The 20058-nt window shown below is 43.1% G+C and overlaps 1 protein-coding gene across 1 annotated transcript in view; it reads left to right on the top strand.

Moving 5' to 3' along the window:
• The window catches only part of kif7 (kinesin family member 7), a 38449-nt gene extending 21204 nt beyond the window's left edge, over positions 1-17245 (top strand). Inside the window, exons 9-20 of the mRNA XM_080729982.1 lie at positions 2286-2440; positions 3792-3907; positions 4602-4757; positions 5833-6038; positions 6665-6862; positions 10509-10634; positions 11108-11284; positions 11919-12134; positions 13168-13374; positions 13958-14156; positions 15843-16004; positions 16667-17245. Coding sequence (XP_080586108.1) covers positions 2286-2440; positions 3792-3907; positions 4602-4757; positions 5833-6038; positions 6665-6862; positions 10509-10634; positions 11108-11284; positions 11919-12134; positions 13168-13374; positions 13958-14156; positions 15843-16004; positions 16667-17070 — 2322 coding nt within the window. The 3' untranslated portion in view covers positions 17071-17245. The remainder of the gene's footprint in view (positions 1-2285; positions 2441-3791; positions 3908-4601; positions 4758-5832; positions 6039-6664; positions 6863-10508; positions 10635-11107; positions 11285-11918; positions 12135-13167; positions 13375-13957; positions 14157-15842; positions 16005-16666) is intronic.
• Positions 17246-20058: the final 2813 nt, after the last annotated feature.

Here is a 20058-nt window from a genome sequence, read left to right on the forward strand (position 1 = left end):
AAAAGTTTTGGAATTGATCAAGGGTCCTGGAAGGTCCTGGAAAAAATAACTATGCATTGTCTTTCGTTATTGATTTTGTTAATACTGAAATGACAAATTAAACATTGGCCAAATTGTCAAATATTAGAGGCAGAAATTGTGAAAATAGCAGATCTACATGCTCACAACGCCTCACAATAAAACCGTGTTATACAAAATTCCTCAACTCTCTTCAAATATGATTATTTCGGGGGTCACGGCACGAAAATGTTGAGAACCACTGGCATACACTACCTGTCTTTGGGCATTGCGCATAGGAGTAAGCGACTCGTTATTGAGCTGAATTATTGCGACCGACAGCCACAGGCTGTCTGTCTGTCAGTGAGTGAGTGAGTGAGTGAGTCCGTCACACTTTTGCCCTGCTCATATCTCCACAACCGTTGCCCCCATCCATGCCAAATTTTGCACACACACTCCTTGACTGCCAAACTACAACCTCCAAGGACCCCCGGAGCCCCAGGGACCCCCAGGTCCCTGGGGGACCCCCAGATGTAAAAAATTACCAAATGTGCAAAAATGCCCAAATGACCACCCCAACGGGGCTGCTCGCGGGGAATTCCCGGGGACCACCGACTCCTGGTGCTCCAGAACGGATGCAAAAGTGGTGGCGCCCCCAGTGGAGACCCCCTGCCACTGCAGCGCACATAAAATGCCGTAACTCGGGCTAGGAGCGTCTGGGAGAGCCGGGGCCGGTACCTATTCGTCCGCCAAGGCAACGCGGAGACCCCACCCCTCATTTCTCACATGGCCCTATTCTAGCGCCACCTTCAGGCCGATTTTTACAACACATTTTTGGACACTGCTCCTACAGTTTTTGCCCTAAAATCACGAATATCACTACACAGCATGTCTACACTCATGTCATCAACATGGATGAGGAAGATTTGGGAAAAACACATTTTTGCCCTATTTGTGGAGATAAGCCACCTACGGTCGCTTATCTCCCGATTAGGGAGTCTTACTGGTTGTTATATAGTCCTGGAAATCGGGTTAAATATTCTGGAAAGGTTTTGGAAATTAATTGGTAAAGATGTGTGGGAACCCTGTTTTAGACTCCTTCCTAATGAACTCCCACATACAACAACGTTGATGGTGATAGTAATTCATAAAATTTAACTTTAAAACGTTTGAGAAAAAGAGATGACAATAGAGTTTAGAGATGTGTAATATCTGTACTTGACTATTTCCATTCCAGTTGGAAGCGTTTATTCACTTCAAGGATTTAAATGTCTAATTACCTGACAGATAGCTTTTAGACTCCTTCCTAATGAACTCCCACATACAGCATTGTTGATGGCGATGATGTAATTTCTCTAGTAATTCATCAAATGTAACTTTAAAACTTTGAGAAATTGGAAGCGTTTATTCACTTCAAGGATTTAAATGTCTAGTTGCCTGGATGCATCTGAAATGTTAACAGGTGCATGGCCACTCATTTATTAATATGTTCTACCAACATATCTACTGTAGCTGTGGAACGTTCAGTAGGTCGACATTTGGAATTGCCCCATCTTGTGTTGTCTTTAAGGACTGAAAATTGCATATTTATTTAAGTTAAGACACATTGGTTTCAATAAATACATATTGAACCGTGGTGGAGCAACACAGACATCTAGTTCTATTTTCAACTGTCATACAAATGAGCAACTAATCAGATGTGGAAAAATAGGCTTTGACAACATTCTGAATAAAATAAATAAAGAGATGAAGCGATTATTTGTTGGTTTGAAACCCATGCAGTAATCCACGTGCTAGAGATGTGCCGATTGATCGGTGAGTGATCGCGATCGGCCAATAATGCCTCTATCGGCTTTGATCGGTATCGGCTTTTCCTCTATCGGCTTTGCCGATCTACAAGCTAAATCAGCTATTTTCACAATATTTATCTGGGACTGAATGCTAACCTCAGCTTCAACTCCTACAAGTTGAATTGGATACTAAAGGACCTCAGCCTGCAATCTCCTAATGTTTATACTTAATATACAATGTCAATGTTTTGTAAGAAGAATCATTAAATATATAAATGCTGCTACAGTAACACAATAAATAGAAGAATTTATGTATTTGACGCTGTGATCGGGAACATCGGTATCGGCAGATACTGATTCCAGTTGATCGGTGATCGGTATCGGCCCCAAAAATCGCAATCGGAGCATCTCTACCACGTGCTGACATGTCATTTTAAATAACTTGCTTAATCGTGGTTTAAAATGAAGAACTGCATTAATGTGCGCTTGCGGTTACAGAGCAGTCCAGTGGGTTATGGTAATGAACCATGGGGGGACCAGGAACAATGTTGTCATGGTGATATCTTTGAGGAACACCAGGACCCAGAGGAAGCAGAAATGACAAACTGTGACGAGGAGGACACTCAAACCAACCTAATCAGGGAAAGACGCAAGTATGTTTTTGCCATGTTGACTGTTATATGAAGTGATATTTGACTATTAGTAAGGTCACACATGGTATGTAGGGCTGTCACAATATTTGACATAATCACAAATTATTTTGTGATAATGGTCATAATCGTTTGACATGTTGACAAATGTTTACGTATGTTCATTCATTTAAAAGAATTGTGGAAATAGCAGATCTACAAGCTCACAACGCGTCGCGATGTCAATGTTCTTTTTAAAGTGTAAATATGTCAGTAGTTTCTTCGTATATTTAGGTTATGTGTCATATCTGCCATGTGCAACTTCAAAGTCTACAAGCCAAACAGAAATGTAACTGTCAACGACAAAAACACAATTAAATCGTTAATCGCAATTATTTGAGTGACGATTAGTCGTCATGTAAAATGTCATAATCGTGACATCCCTAATGGTGTGTCTTATTTGTTTAAACCCTTTGTGGAAAATTAAGTGCCTCCAAATATGTCCAGAAGTCATACCAGGGAAACCACGATGAACAGGGGCCTCTTTGAATGCAGTGTCTAGAAGTTGTTGCTTGAGATGCATGTTGAAACGTGTTCATCTTTTGCTTTGTGGCCCCTTTGTTTGTTTTCCTATGTGCCTATTTAAGCTTAACAACATATTTATGTCTGCCTCAGCCTCTTATTCATCTGTTTCCCTCATGTCTATTTTGCCTCTCTCTTGTACCCTGTAGTTCGGCAGTGTTGCAGGCGTATTCTTTTATTATTGAGCTGCACTTTAAGGTTTTATTTTAGGTGTGTGAAAGTTTTTCTAAGCATGTCTTATTTGTTGAAATAAACCTAAAGAATATATTGAAGCACTGCTAGGTCTTATGTGCTGGTGTGGTGGTCACATCCAACCCTGATGATGACCAGATTTTGCCTTGCACTTACACTTTTAAATGGGAATTTAAAGGTGTAAGTGATTTCTTTCAAGGTTAAAGGTTAAATCACTTTCAGGTTTGTATCCTGGATCCTGTCTGAGGTGTCTCTGTCTCATCTGATTGGATGAAATTGGTATCCTGAACTGAAAATGTATTTTCTAAAGAGCTGAAGAGACAGGAGCTGTTATCGAACAGACACTCTATAGCAAGAGTAACTGTTGGATTATAGAGCTATTTAACACTTATTCTAAGAAAATAAATAACACTTGCACAGCACCTTTTTAATAATTTCCATGAAGCTACACTATGCTTTGGATACTTGCTTTTTAGTGAATAATACTTCATTAAAGCAATCAGGCCTTCCTCATACAACGTTACAGCAACACAGCAACAACTAAAGAATAGTTTGTTTCGGTTTTGTTTGTTTGCTAATGTAAATCATATGTCTCCTGTAGACAGGTGAACCTTACTTGGACGAAGAGGGATACGCTGTCCATAGGAAGTAAAGGGCTGGTATTTCAGCCACAAGTCTCAGACCAACTCTACTCTTTACACTGCAATAAACAATCATGTGAGTCTACCTTCCTGCTTTATGCTCCCAAAAACATTCTTATATCCAGGGTTCCCACGGTCATGAAATTCCTGGAAATATTTTGAAATTAGAAAAATATTTTTCCAGTACTGGAAAAGTTTGGGAATTGATCAAGGGTCCTGGAAGGTCCTGGAAAAAATAGCTATGCATTGTATTTGTTTTATTGATTTTGTTAATACCTCTGAAATGACAAATTAAACATTGGCCAAATTGTCAAATGTTAGAGGCAGAAATTTTGAAAATAGCCGATCTACATGCTCACAACGCCTCGCAACGCGAGGCGTTGTGAGCATGTAGATCTGCTATTTTCACAATAGAAACGTGTTATACAAAATTCCTCAACTCTTAGTGCTCGTCAGGGTGCCAGGTCCCCAGTTAAAATATGATTATTTCGGGGGTCACAGCCTGAAAAGGTTGAGAACCACTGGCATACACTACCTGTCTTTGGGCATTGCGCATAGGAGTAAGCGACTTGTTATTGAGCTGAATTATTGTTATATAGTCCTGGAAATTGTGTTAAATATTCTGGAAAAGTTTTGGAAATGAATTGGTAAAAATGTGTGGGAACCCTGTATATCGCATGAAAACAACACAACAACAAGGCCTCAAATCCACATTCCAGTCCACAATACGACGCTCCTTCATATCTCTCTGTTCATATCTCTCTGTACAGCCTACCCCTATGCAGGGGACACCACTGTACGTGATAGTCTGAAGAGTTTTGAGGGGTGCTCGGAGTCTGGTCTTCACCAGGCCCAACAGAAGATCAGAGAGCTTTCTGTTACCATTCGCATGAAGGAGGAACTCATCAAAGAGCTGGTCAAGACAGGTACAGTGTGAACCTCTTAACCACTTGAACCTCTGCATCTCGATTCTGGGGGGAACATTTGCCAAAATTAGCAAATCTATAACGTTACATCGGCTGTTGCATCGGCTGTAGTCACACTGGAGTCATGAAGTGTCAAAACGTGTTGATGCATCTTTCAGAGCACAGATATATTTTCAAGTACTACAATCATCTTTGTTATTCTATTCTGGACTAAATCAGTCAATATTTTGATTAAGCGGTTTACACTTGTTGCTTGCATATATAACTATTCCATTCATGTTCCTATACATGTTAGAGTGTACCCAATTAATAACTGAAGGTGCCTCCTCCACATTATGTACCTAGTGTATGTGTCAAACCGTTACATTAGCCTTACATTACCGTATGTGTCACAAAATGCAGTGAAAGCTCAGATGACTGAACTCACCGTTTAATTAAAGTACATACTGTATATTTTTAAAATGCCATTGTAGCACATTTTCTCATCAGGTTAATTTACCTGCTCTGTCCTCTCATAAACTACACATCCCAAACCCTCCATAATAATGAGCAGCATAATATTCAAATACAGGGTCTCTCTACTGAAGTGTGTTCTTAACACTTAAGTTGCAATCAATTAAATCTCTTTGTAGGTCCAAGATGCCATGGTCTCCATAGACTTCCATGTAATTCATAGTGCACGGATCGTGTACGGCCATGCCTAGATCATGCACCACGTGTGTGCACGCTGTTCACAGCTTTCAAACAAAAAAATACGCTTGGAAATTCCGTTCAGGCATTCATGATATAGCAGCCATTATGTTTTCTTCAGATGTAAACAAACATGGCTGCCATGTTTGAAGGAATGGGTTGAAAGAATGCTATTTCGCGATCATGCCTATCCCATCCAATTTTTTTTTGTTGAAAAAAAAAATATTTTGAAGAAAAAGAAAATGTTTTCTTCACGGCCCAAACTCGGGAAACTCGGGGTTGGCAACAGAAGTGTTATAACTGTGTGTGTGTGTGTGCGTGTGCGTGTGTGTGTGCGTGTGTGTGTGCGTGTGCGTGTGTGTGCGGTGCGCGTGCGTCATAAAAGGTAAAGATGCTCAAGCCCTGAACAGGCAGTACAGCCATAAGATCTCTGCCCTGGAGGGGGAAGCTGTGCAGGCGCGGCAGGAGTTACAGGAGGCCCAGAGACAGCTGCAGGATCTGGAGAAGCAGGAGCAGGAGAGCAGCGCTACAGACAGGACCCGGACACAGGAGTGTCGCAGGAAGATAGCTGCCGCTCAGAGCAAAGTTCAGGTTCGACTCTTTAACACGTTGAATATTCAAATTGTTTTGTCCATTCCTACCTAATACAGGGTTCCCACGGTCATGAAATTCCTGGAAATATTTTGAAATTTGAAAAATATTTTTTTCCAGTACTGGAAAAGTTTTGGAATTGATCAAGGGTCCTGGGAGGTCCTGGAAAAATATCTATGCGTTGTCTTTGGTTATTGATTTTGTTAATACCCCTGAAATGACAAATTAAACAGTGGTCAAATATTAGAGGCAGAAATTGTGAAAATAGCAGATCTACATGCTCACAACGCCTCGCAACGCGAGGCGTTGTGAGCATGTAGAGCCGCTGTTTTCACAATAAAACCGTGTTATACAACATTCCTCTACTCTTAGTGCTCGTCATGGTCCCGGGGTCCCCAGTTCAAATATGATTATTTCGGGGGTCACGGCCTGAAAAGGTTGAGAACCACTGGCATACACTACCTGTCTTTGGGCATTGCGCATAGGAGTAGGTTTAGGAAATTAATTGGTAAAGATGTGTGGGAGCCCTGCTAATATGACCACGAATGGCCTTCAGGGCAAGCAGAAGTTTGATTTGGGTATCATATCTGAATAGCAACGTGTTTGTGTGTGTGATTGCTTGTTAGGTTCTCAGCCAGCGCCAGAGGGACACCGCTCGGCTTGCTTGCCTACCTGCGCTGAGCGAACGTCGGGTGACGGAGCTGGAACGCAGCGTGCAGAGCATGAGGCAGCAGCAGGAACAGCTGCAGCGACGGCTGCGTCAGGAGAGCCAGCAGAAACGCCGTCTAGAGACCGAGATGCAGCGACGGACACACAGAGTCAAGGTGTGGCTTCGCCTCAACACCATCAACACCGACACATTAATCGTCCACTTCAGGAGAACAAACAGCCTTCTGGTGGTGTCGCAACATAACCTGCCAGTATGGCAGGGTGGCAGTATTATGTGCCTCCTAGCCAGGCTACCGTTCAATCATCCTTCACCCAACAATTTAGACATTTAGCAGACTCTTATTGAGACACTTAAGGTCGCAGTACGTTCTTTGAACATTTGTCAACAACATGGTTAATTAGTGGGTCAACAAGTTGTGTGTGATTTATGCCACAAAGCAACTCAGATGACAAGTAAGCAAAATACCAAGTAGGCCTGGGGCGGTATGGACATTTTGTTACCGCGATTACCGTCTTCCCATTTACCGCCGGTACTGCGGTAATTACCGCACCCCCGTATCTATTAATTAAGGTTCGGCGATAAGCCAAAATATTGCAATCATCTTCCCAAAAGGAGGGGCGACACAGCCTGACTGCCCGAGTTATACTTCTCCGTACAGCACAGCGTGTCTGGCTTTCAAAGGAGCAGATCTACAAGCTCACAACACGTCGCATCCGCGATGCGTTCTGAGCTTTTAGATCTGCACTGTCGGGTTACCATAGTAACGTAGGCAAGCTACGTAGGCTAGCTACTTGGGCTATTCAGACACAAACAGCTGAAGGAAGGGTTGTCAGATCGTGTACAGTGATTCTGTAAACTCACGTCACGTCTCAACTCTCAAATCGCAGTGATTGAGTGCTGCTATATACAGGTTTTAGTTACAAGACTTGACAGAAAAGGTTATAAAATCGCCGACGCGCCGCTGGACGGAGCACAACGTGCGACGGAGAAAGTAAAATAGTTTCTCCACAGTGGAGAGGCGACACAGCCTGACTGCCCGAGTTATACTTCTCCGTACAGCACAGCGTGTCTGGCTTTCAAAGGAGCAGATCTACAAGCTCACAACACGTCGCATCCGCGATGCGTTCTGAGCTTTTAGATCTGCACTGTCGGGTTACCATAGTTACGTAGGCTAGCTACTTGGGCTATTCAGACACAAACAGCTGAAGGAAGGGTTGTCAGATCGTGTACAGTGATTCTGTAAACTCACGTCACGTCACGTCACGTCACGTCACGTCACGTCTCAACTCTCAAATCGCAGTGATTGAGTGCTGCTATATACAGGTTTTAGTTACAAGACTTGACAGAAAAGGTTATAAAATCGCCGACGCGCCGCTGGACGGAGCACAACGTGCGACGCGGTGGAGAGAGTAAAATAGTTTCATTTTCGGCTTTAGTCCACGCGGCCCGCGCTCCGCCAGTAATCCGTATGAATAAAAAAAGATATGCCACAACACAAGGTAGCCTATGTATTAACATCCTTGTGTCGAGTGGATTACAGAGAAAGAGTTGTGCTCCGTACTCTATCTATGCCCTGCGTGCAGCCGTGCACTGTGTACACTGCAGGTCTCTGTGTGTGAGTGACGTATGTGGCTTCCAACGTGTGGTACACGGCCCAGAGCAGAGCGGCATGGAGCGCATGCGGTCCTCGCTTCTCCCCCGTTTTAAAACTCGCTTGTTTTCCAATAAAAAATAGACCTTTTTTTTGTCTTTTTACCGCGGTAAGCACAATGACACCGCGGTAGACCTCGGTATACGGCGGTACGGCGGTACGGCGGTTACCGCCTCCAACCCTAATACCAAGCATGTATCTGAACAACACACACTAACGTGTCTAGCATCTCATTCTCTATCTCACCCTACCGTCCGGACACTGCTCCTACAGATTTTGCCCTAAAATCACGCAAATCGGTACACACTATGTCTCCACTCATGTCATCAACATGGCTCTGTCCCATATAGCGCCTCCATCAGGCCCATTTTTTCAAACACATTTTTGGACACTGCTCCTACAGATTTTGCCCTAAAACACGCAAATCGGTACACAGTATGTCTACACTCATGCCATCAACATTGATCTGTCCCATATAGCGCCACCATCAGGCCGACTTTTTCAAACACATTTTTGGACACTGCCCCTACAGATTTTGCCCTAAAATTACGCAAATCGGTACACAGTGTATGTCTACACTCATGTCATCAACATGGATCTGTCGCATATATTTTTTCAAACACATTTTTTGGACACTGCTCCTACACATTTTGCCCTAAAAACACACTGCGACCTGACGGTCGCTTATCTCCCGATTAGGGAGTCTTACTGGTACACTTACTATCTTTGCTTCTGGACTTCTTTCTTGTCGACTGTTTAGATTGATGCTTGATACATTGTTTACTTCCTAGTTACTTTTTAGCCCTTGTTTTCCATATGTACTGTACTGTGGCCCTTCCACCTTCCTTGCACTTTGTAAGTCAATCTGGATAAGAGCGTCTGTAAAATGCCTACATTTAAATTTGATAAAGGTAATGTATAGGGACTTCAGTTTAGTCAGTTTTGCCAATTGGAATTGTTATGCTTTATGCTGCAGTGTAAGGTTATTGTATTGTTTAATTATACAGAGAAGATTCAAATATTGGTTACAGTGAACAGATGTTAGCAATTCCACACAAGTCTTGCAAGCACGATTTGAGAGGGTGGCATTCAAGTTGTTCAAGCTGGAAGCAGTTATATTCAACCAGTGCAATTGTTGATTGGAAGAGTCCACCACATTGGGGTGGACTCACACCAGGGACTCCACTTGCCAGATGTTTTGATTAGTGTGAACACTAGTGTACCGTACATGGCAGGGTTTCCTGCAGCACTTTACAGGCCAGGCGCCCCGCCCGGCCAGAAAACCCCCCCGCCCCCCCAAGGGTCTAAAAAAAAAAAAAAAATTTTTTTTTTTTTTTTTCAAAAAAACTTTTTGGACCTCCAACAATGTACTAGGCATGATCGCGATCGCGAAATTGCATGTTTAACCCCCATACCAACCCTATCTTTCAAACATGGCAGCCATGTTTGTTTACATTTGAAGAAAACATAAGGGCTGGTATCTCCTGAATGCCTGAACGGATTTCCAAGCGGATTTTTTTGTTTGAAAGCTGTGAAAAGAGTGTACATGCATAGTGCATCATCTGTGCACGAATTGTGGGCACATTCATGTGTTTTTATAGGGCAAAAATAAGAATTAATATTAAAAATGAAGTGAATTAATTACTCGAATTAATTAATTAATTATCAAAAATTTTCGGCGCACGCCATGACATCCCCCCTGGTCAAGACTTTTTCCTGCAGGAAACCCTGCATGGGATAGATCATTTGTATGGGTACAGAAAAGTATTTCTAATGTGAAAGCAGACTGCTGTGGGAGGGTTAATTGTACTATGGCATGTTTCAAAGGAATTGTACCAAATCGTTGCTGTTGGGTCGAAACCTTGTATGTCCAAAACCGTTCCTTTTTTATTATAATTCTAAAAATGTCAATCTTGATGTCCACAATGCATCACGATACGAGGCATTGTGCGACACTCTTGTTTCATTTACAGAAATAATAAAAAAATATATATATATATATGTATTTGTTATGCTCGACAGTAACGAAATGTGAAACCAGCCTAAAAGTCTCAATGACTTTATTGATTTCATGGAAATATTTGCAATATATGGCAGGTTTAATCAATTAATTGTCATCCCCTGTGCACCATACTATCTCTCCTTTTAGGAACTGGAGATAAAGAATGAGCAGCAACAGAAAATACTGCGTATAAAGACGGAGGAGATAGCTGCCTTCCAAAAACAGAGACGCAGTGGCAGTAATGGCTCTGTCATTTCATTAGAGGAGCAACAGGTGAGCACTAATATTTTATTTAGACTTCTGAGCAACGCTATGTGTCATGAAGATGTACTGAACTGAACTGTACTGTGTGTGTGTGTGTGTGTGTGTGTGTGTGTGTGTGTGTGTGTGTGTGTGTGTGTGTGTGTGTGTGTGTGTGTGTGTGTGTGTGTGTGTGTGTGTGTGTGTGTGTGTGTGTGTGTGTGTGTGTGTGTGTACAGGTTTATATTACTTTGTGAGGACCAAATGTCCCCACAAGTATAGTAGAATTGGAGAAATAGACATTGTGGGGACCAAATAGTAGGTCCCCACAACGGTTAGGTTTAGGGATAGAGGTTAGGGTAAGGCCACAGGAAATGAATGGAAGTCTATGTAATGTCCCCACAAACCTATGAAAACTAAGTGTGTGGGTGTGTGTGTGTGTGTGTGTGTGTGTGTGTGTGTGTGTGTGTGTGTGTGTGTGTGTGTGTGTGTCAACTCGTGAGCAGAAGATCGAGGAGCAGAAGCGCTGGTTGGATGAGGAGATGGAGCGTGTACTGGAACAGAGGAGAGGACTGGAGGACCTGGAAGGAGAGCTCACTAAAAGAGAGGAGATCCTGGCGAAGAAGGAGGCTCTGCTGCAGGAGCGCAGCGGACTGGAGACCAAAAGACTCCGCTCCAGCCAGGTAAACACACACACATACATACGCCTTTCATTCAGAGTGGAAATGTTTGCGTATCAATTCTAACTTCAGGGTTCCCACGGTCATGGAATTCCTGAAAAATATTTTGAAATTAGAAAAATATTTTTCCAGTACTGGAAAAGTTTTGGAATTGATCAAGGGTCCTGGAAGGTCCTGGAAAAAATAGCTATGCATTGCCAAATTGTCAAATATTAGAGACAGAAATTGTGAAAATAGCCGATCTACATGCTCACAACGCCTCGCAACGCAACGCCTCACAACGCCTCGCAACGCAACGCCTCGCAACGCGAGGCGTTGTGAGCATGTAGATCTGCTATTTTCAAAATAGAAACGTGTTATACAAAATTCCTCAACTCTTACTGCTCGTCAGGGTGCCGGGTACCCAGTTAAAATATGATTATTTCGGGGGTCACAGCCTGAAAAGGTTGAGAACCACTGGCATACACTACCTGTCTTTGGGCATTGCGCATAGGAGTAAGCGACCTGTTATTGAGCTGAATTATTGTTCTATAGTCCTGGAAATTGGGTTAGATATTTTGGAAACGTTTTAGAAATGAATTGGTAAAAATGTGTGGGAACCCTGATTCTAACTTGCTCCTGGCCCCTCCCCCTGCAGGCCCTCAGTAAGGACCTGGTGACCCTGTCTGGCCGTATAGAGTCTCTGGAGCGGGAGCTTAGCGAGAGGAACGGCCTCCTCCGCAGCAGCAGTGCACAGGACTCCCAGCAGGTCCGACAGGAAATCAACAACCTGCGGCAGGAAAAGGACACACTGCTGAAACAGAGGGTGGAGCTGGACGATAAGCTTCGGCAGGGTAACCTGCTCTCCCCGGAGGTCAGACATTAGACCAGGGTTCCCCAATTAGTTTTCCCCAAGGGCCGAATTATGTCTAGGGTACCAAGCCGAGGGCCACAACATTGCAGGGGGCGTTCCCGCTACTCCAGCGACAGCGACTGCGACAGTTCAGATATCGTCGTTGTCGGGTGAAAATCTTGTATGTCCAAAACCATTCGTTTTGCATTCATCATTTTAAAAATGATTTAAACTAGTGAAAACAGCCGATCTACAAGCACACAACGCCTTGCACCGCGAGGCGTTGTGTGCTTGTAGATCTGCTGTTTTCACTACTTTTGTGCAACAGCCTTGTATGATTTGCGAAAGAACGTACAAATTTGGAGATATGAGATTTCCACCCGACAACGACGATATACTAGTGTTGTTGCTGCTCTTATACCACCATTATTACTGGGGTTGGTGGGGGCCAGACAGTAGCCCCCCATGGGCCGCAAATGGCCCGCGGGCCGCCTATTGGGGAACCCTGCCTTAGACCAACAACAGAATGAAAACTAATGGCACTGTGTCCACTGTGAGCCTCTCTCTTTCACAGCTTTTGATTCTTTTGATTGTTTACTAAGGAAAGGGCATGTAATCAGCACTGAGCAGCTCTAGCAAAAGTGTTAAGTATTGTAACTTGCATACACTAATATGAAGGTTGGCTAGTGGAAACAGCAGGTGTTCTGTTTGGTGTTTGGGCATTTTCGGTTGCAACTAAGAGGTCGGGAGCCTGATTGTTATATTAAAGTTTGGCCATCACCTATCAAGTAGGAGAAGGGGTATGAGGCAGCTGCATTTTTCCACATTAAGATTTTATAATCTGTTTTTGTGCAAAATGAAGAGGCAACCATCAGTGCCCTTTGGATCACTGATGACCCTAAAGACTGTGACCTCTTGTTTTAAGGCCACAGTAGGCTTGGTCTATTGTGTCGTTTAGAGGGAGAAAGGTGTGTGTGTGCGTGTGCATGCGCGCGAGCAATATAACTGCAGTTCAAATATCCAGTAATGCGTGTTGCCCCATCTGTCTCTTCAGGAGGAGCGGACCCTGTTCCAGTTGGACGAGGCGATCGAGGCTTTAGATGCAGCCATCGAGTACAAGAATGAGGCCATCACTCAAAGGCAGAGACAGCTGAGGGCCTCTGCCAGCATGCTCTCCCAATGGGAAATGAACCTCATGGCCAAGCTCAGTTATCTATCTGCCTCTGAGACCAGAGCCCTTCTGTGCAAGTACTTTGACAAGGTCTGTGTATGTAGTATGTAGTTGTTGATTTTCTTCATTTATAATAGTTCAAGAAGAGGCCCCTTTATTTCATCTCCTTTTGGAGATGTTGGGTTAACTCATTGACTGCTCTATCACGAGTTTACAGAGTTATTCACGTTGTTTTTTTGTTGTTTTTTTTACTTATATCTACTAGGCATGATCGCAAAATTGCATGTTTGACCCCCATACCAACCCCATCTTTCAAACTTGGCAGCCATGTTTGTTTACATTTGAAGAAAACATAATGGCTGCTATCTCATGAATACCTGGACGAATTTCCAAGCGGATTGTTTTGAAAGCTGTGAACGGCGTGCAAACATGTGGTGCATGATCTCTGCATGGGCGTGCATTATTATTATTGTTATTATGGGTGAATTTGGCATCCTGGCACTTTGGCAGCCATTTTTAAAGGGCCGTTTATGTGTTAAGGTTAGTGCTGGCGTAATTGTAAAAATCTTTCAGGTTTTGGAAATCCTATAGTCTCATAGAGCTTATTCCAATCAGCTAATTTCAAACCCTTTGCCTCTTTCTTAGCTAATGTTTGACAATTTGTGGACTGTAGGTGGTGTGTCTTCGTGAGGAGGAACGTAAACTCCAGCTGGCCTTGGCGGATCTGGAAATGCGGGCGGAGGAGCAGCAGAGGCTGGTGCAGTGGCTAGAGAATGCCCTGGATCGTACGCAGCTAGACACGGATCGACGACTCACGCAACAGCAGAAGGAGCATGAACGGAGCGTGCAGCTATTACTGCAACAATGTCGGGGTGGGTATTTGCATGTGACCAATTATAAAAGTTAGCTGTCAGTTAAGGTTTAGGTTAGGTTGGGAGTTGAAAGCATCAGTGGGTCAACAGTAGGCCTGGGGCGGTATCGACATTTTGTTACCGCGATTACCGTCTTCCCATTTACAGACGGTACTGCGGTAATTACCGCACCCCCGTATCTATTAATTAAGGTTCGGCGATAAGCCAAAATATTGCAATCATCTTCCCTAAAGTCGCCTCTCCACAGTGGAGAGGCGACACAGCCTGACCGCCCGAGTTATACTTCTCCGTACAGCACAGCGGGTATGGCTTTGAAAGGAGCAGATCTACAAGCTCACAACACATTGCATCCACGACGCGTTCTGAGCTTTTAGATCTAAACTGTCGGGTTACCATAGTAACGTAGGCTAGCTAGTAGGCTTTTCAGACACAAACAGCTGTGTGAACAAACCAGAAGAGGACGGGTAGTCAGATCGTGTACAGTGATTCTGTAAACTCACGTCACGTCTCAACTCTCAAATCCCAGTGATTGAGTGCTGCTATATACAGGTTTTAGTTACAAGACTTGACAGAAAAGGTTATAAAATCTCCGACGCGCCGCCAAACGGGCACAACGTGCGACGCGATGGAAAAAGTAAAATAGTTTCATTTTCGGTTTTAGTCCACGCGGCCCGCGCTCCGCCAGTAATCCGTATGAATAAAAAAAGATATGCCACAACACAAGGTATGTATTAACATCCTTGTGTCGTGTGGATTACAGAGAAATTTACGCTGCTCTGTACTCCTCTACGCAGGCAGCAGCAGTGACTGTCTGTGTCTCTGAGAGTGAGAGTGACGTATGTGGCTTCCAAACTGTGGTACACGGCCCAGAGCAGAGCGGCATGGAGCGCATGCGGTCCTCGCTTCTCCCCTGTTTTAAAACTCGCTTGTTTTCCAATAAAAAATAGACTTTTTTTTGTCTTTTTTTTACCGCGGTAAGCACACTGACACCGCGGTAGACCTCGGTTTACCGCGGTACGGCGGTTACCGTGTCCAACCCTAGTCAACAGTCAATGTGCCTGCTATCATGTTTAGCATTCCATATGTTTTTGTCCTTCATTTTGACATTTGCGTAATCATCTGCACAAGTTCTATATTCTGCAGAAATGCAGAATGAAAGAAAAGCCGATCTACAACCTATTTCCGTTTAGTTTGAAAATATATATTAATATTAATATATTAATATATATTTTTATCCCACGTTTTTTGCAACCCATTTTCTCACCCAGTGCCAACTACCTAACCTGTAGTCCTGGTTTCCGCTCTCCCCCTGCCGCGCCAGGGGAATTGGGGAGCACCTGGCTGGCTAGGGGGAGGTAGTATAGAAACCAGGACTACTGCATGTTTTTGTGAGGGCATCTACCCTAGGAGACACGGGGAGAACATGCAAACTCCACACAGAAAGGCCCTATCGCCAACCCCACCTAGGGTGTGGGCGCTGATGACGCGGAGGTAGGAACACGCCCCCAGCGCCCACAGCTTCCCCCGGCGGGAATCGAACCCAGACCTTCTAGCTGTGAGGCGAAGCGCTAATGCCACTAACCGTGCCGAAAATGTTTGAATGCCCAAAATGGGAACAGCAGTTAGAAAGTGTTTAAAGCTGGGACTGTGTTTATACTCCCTGGTATGCGCTCTCTCCCCTCACAGAGCAAATGGATGAGGGTCTTGCAGGAAGGCAGAGGCATTATGAGGGATGGATCCATAACCTCAGTAAGGAACTGAACCACTACAAAACAGCTAACCAGGAGCTGAGCAGCAAACTGAAGGAGCTTTGCGGTTCAGTCACACAGCCAAAGGAACATGCCAAAGGTAATATTATTAGTGTGGTGTGGTGAGGAATTAACTTGAGAGATACTTTAATGGTTTCCTGTTGAAATAAGCTTAGTCTTTTCATGGATCTCCTTTTAGTAGACCTTGTACCAGTGAACTGTACCGTCATGAAACTGTACATTTTCCTATGCAAACTTCTAATAAAGCCTTCAATCAATCAATCATTTGGTATAGAGTAGACGGTCTCCATAACCGGTTCCTTGTTTGTTACAATTATACATTATTTTTGCATAAACGTCAGAATTGTTTCCATGTAGAAAAATGTTCATACATTTTCAAACAGTTTCCAAAAGTACTGCTATTAATGCTATTTTTCAACAAAGAAAAGAGAATATGTGTGTGTGTGTGTGTGTGTGTGTGTGTGTGTGTGTGTGTGTGTGTGTGTGTGTGTGTGTGTGTGTGTGTGTGTGTGTGTGTGTGTGTGTGTGTGTGTGTGTGTGTGTGTGTGTGTGTGTGTGTGTGTGGAACAGGAATTAAAGTTGTAAAAATGAACAAAATAAAAATAAAATAAAACGATTCACAGGAGGCGGACAGTGATCCCCCCCCCCATGTGCACAGTGCACGTGTTCCAATGCCAAAAACAATTAAATCGTCAATCGTCAACTGAAATGTCTAATCGTGACAGCACTTGTTTGTTACAGGGCTGGTATCTGATGGCAGACCAGCAGGTGTTGGCAGCGTGGAGAGGCTGAGCCGCAGCCCAGCAGAGGAGGTCAGAGGAGAAGGGCAGGCTGAGAAGCCCCCCAAGTCCAGGGAGGAGATGCGGGAGCTGGTGAACACCCCTCTCCCCTCCACGTGGCGGCGCTCTTCTCTCCCCACGGAGGAACCCGGGGTCATGGAGGAGCTGCGGCTTCACGCCGCGGGGGAGATGCCTCTTAATCGTGTCGTTCAAGCGGCGACGGCGGCACCCTGGGGTGGAGGAGTTACATCACTTCCCCTGGTTAAGTCCCGCAGAGAGTCTCGCGACTCTCGCCGATCCAGCCTGAACATTGGACCACTAGTCTCAAACAATGCATTGATAGACGTGCGAAAGAATCCTGTTTAAAAGGATTGAGACCCTAAGCGTTCGTTTTCTATCAACTCTGCAATTAACTGTGCATTTCTTGTTTTTGTATTCACTTTTTTACATTGTGTACATACATTTCTTTTAATAGTTTTATAAATAAGGAAACCCAGTCCTAAGGAAACCCAGTCATTCTTATACAAGGCACTTTTACGAAGGTAATATTCATGCTCATAGTTCATAAATGGTACATAAATAATGTATCTTGTATCTGTTTTTTCCTCTATCGTCTTCACGTCTTAATTTGTATCATTCTGAAAAATAAATGTTTTTTTTCCCCCTTACTGTATGTAATCATCTAAAGCCTATTGACCTTATTCATCTGTTGATTTTGATTGTTATGGCTGGAGAGATTTTTGCTCATTTTGCTCATGCAATTTGTAAATACAATATAGTTCTTGAATAACACACATTTTGAACTTATTTAACCACATGAACCCTAGGGTCCCTATACGGGTAATATGTCATAATAGGTGAACATTTGGCAATAGCAGAACTACAAGCTCGCTTAACATTGCAAGAAAGAAAAAAAAGGGGTTTTCTTGTGTGTTTTGTTTATTCTTTCTTCCTATCGCCAAAATAAAAGTCTGGGTTTCCGAGGCTATGTCAGGCCTAACACTCCCTTAATGAAGTGTGTTAAATAGACTGCAGTGCAACCTTAGTTTAACCCACAAGAAACTATTTTTCATCTACAAAATAATGTATTAATCATACAAGAGTTATACTTGCATTGACATTAGGTTGATATTGATAATGATATTTAACAGCCCCCACATAGTGGGTTCACCATTCTCACATTGCATAGGCCTACAATTGCATTCAAGGTTTTTCCACCCCTCATTCCCACCACTAGATGGTAGTAATGCACCAACATTGATTCTCAAACTGAACGTTCTAACCATAGACTTTTGTCTGTGGTTCAAGTATAACTGCAAGGAAATGAAAATGATATTTGTGGTCTCACCTCAGTGACCCTCATTAGTACACTACTGCTTCTTTCCTGCCACGATCCATGCCATTAGTATCCTATTAAAAAGTGACTTGGTGGTTTACACAGTAAACTCATCAGTTTTAGGGTAAGGCAAATCTCTCAACTGTTGTTTTCAGCTACTACTTCCATCTCAATGTCTCAAAAGCATCGTCTAATATAATATTGGGAACTAATTTATTTATTTGAAGAACAGAATAAACTAAAGAAACCTCTGCTCTACTCCCAGCCTACCCATAGGTAGGTCTACTGACAACAAAAACACAAGACAGGTCATGGAAGAATCGTGGAGCGATATATACTATAATTGTTGTGCCATTTTAATAACCTCACTGAGTGACTTCTGACTGCTTTCAAATCTATATAGGCTATATATTTATATATATATATTTTTTAACTATAGACAATAATGATTTGTGTGTGCGTGCGTGTGTGTGTGTGTGTGTGTGTGTGTGCGCGCGCGCGCGCATGATCGTGACATGAGCCTATATGACAATTTATTTTCAACAACCCAATTACTTTTTTTACAAAACTTTCAGAACCCATTTTGTTTTTGTGCTATTTGTGTAGTCTATGTTGAAATTATATGAATGTATGTAATATTGATTTATATTTATGTATTTGTATGCCCCCCTTTTACATATATGTATAATAATATGTTGATGTCATGGTTGATGTAGGGCAGACAGGATATAGGCTACTAAATAAATGATATATATATATAAGCCTTCCATAAGGCTCCTAAGACAACGAAATGAGAGGAAAGAATCTATATTTCAGTGGATAGAATAAGCCAGTAGAGGGCACTAGAGATCGGTATAAACCCACAATAGGCCTACAAACAATACAGAATACACCTGTCTTAACATAGCCTAACGAGCAACCCATTCTTCTTCTAATTATTATTTGGCACACCTATAGGCTATTAATATTTGTATTTTAATAGTGATAAAGGTGAGCTTTGGGTCGTGAGCTTTAGAGAGGGGCCAATAAAAACCTCAGATTAAGAAAATAATACATCTTATTGTGCATAATGAAGTCTACTTAAATGTAGACCTACATGTGTGATGTTAATTTTATTAAGTAAAAATATCATTTTCGTTTCCTTTTAATCTATTCTAGCCTATAAGGCTAGTGATAAAGGTACGTTTCGGGGCTTGCGAGCTTTAGAGAGGCCAGCACTGCAACCCCACATTTTTTGATTAAATTGTGCATAATGACGTTTACTTTATAGCCTACTCCTACCTGTGTGGTTCAATAGGATATAGCAGCACACACTTACAATGAAATGTGCTTCATTTATGAAATCACCTGACGGAGGGCAGACTGTCTGGAAAGAAAACTTCACTGCAACGACAGCAACCAGTCGCGTCAGTTCAGCAAAAGCTAAGGTATGGCAACATGACTGGTGTCTTGCACGCGCGCGAGCTTAGCAACAGGTGCATGATGAATTTAGTACATTTGCTTTTTCCCCTGTAGCCAAGGTATGGCAGCTATACCATACCCAATTGACGTCTCTGACAGCAACCCCTGCAAGGCTGCATGCGTGCATGACCCATGAACTCTGATTCAATGAACAACAGAGGAGTGACATGCAGCTCAACCTGCCCAGTGTGACAAGTGACAGATCATGATTAAACTAAAACAAATGTATATATGATTTCATTTGTATCATCTTAACTTGCATGACAATTCTTAAGTTATAGGTTAGCTTAGGCCTATCTGCTATCAATTATACATATTTGGTGTGTGTGTGTGTGTGTGTGTGTGTGTGTGTGTGTGTGTGTGTGTGTGTGTGTGTGTGTGTGTGTGTGTGGGCGGGGGTGGGGGTGGGGGGGGGTCAAGACGGCAAGACAAGAACCCTTGTCTCGGGGTTTAAGCTTATGATATGACTATGGAGTCCAGGGTTAAATTCGTTCTCCTGTTATGCCACCAAAATGAGGAATGCCCTACGGGTTAAAAGAACAACGTGATGCGCACAT

This window comes from Nannobrachium achirus, assembly GCF_963921795.1.
Source record: "Nannobrachium achirus genome assembly, chromosome: 7".
Lineage (NCBI taxonomy): Eukaryota > Metazoa > Chordata > Actinopteri > Myctophiformes > Myctophidae > Nannobrachium > Nannobrachium achirus.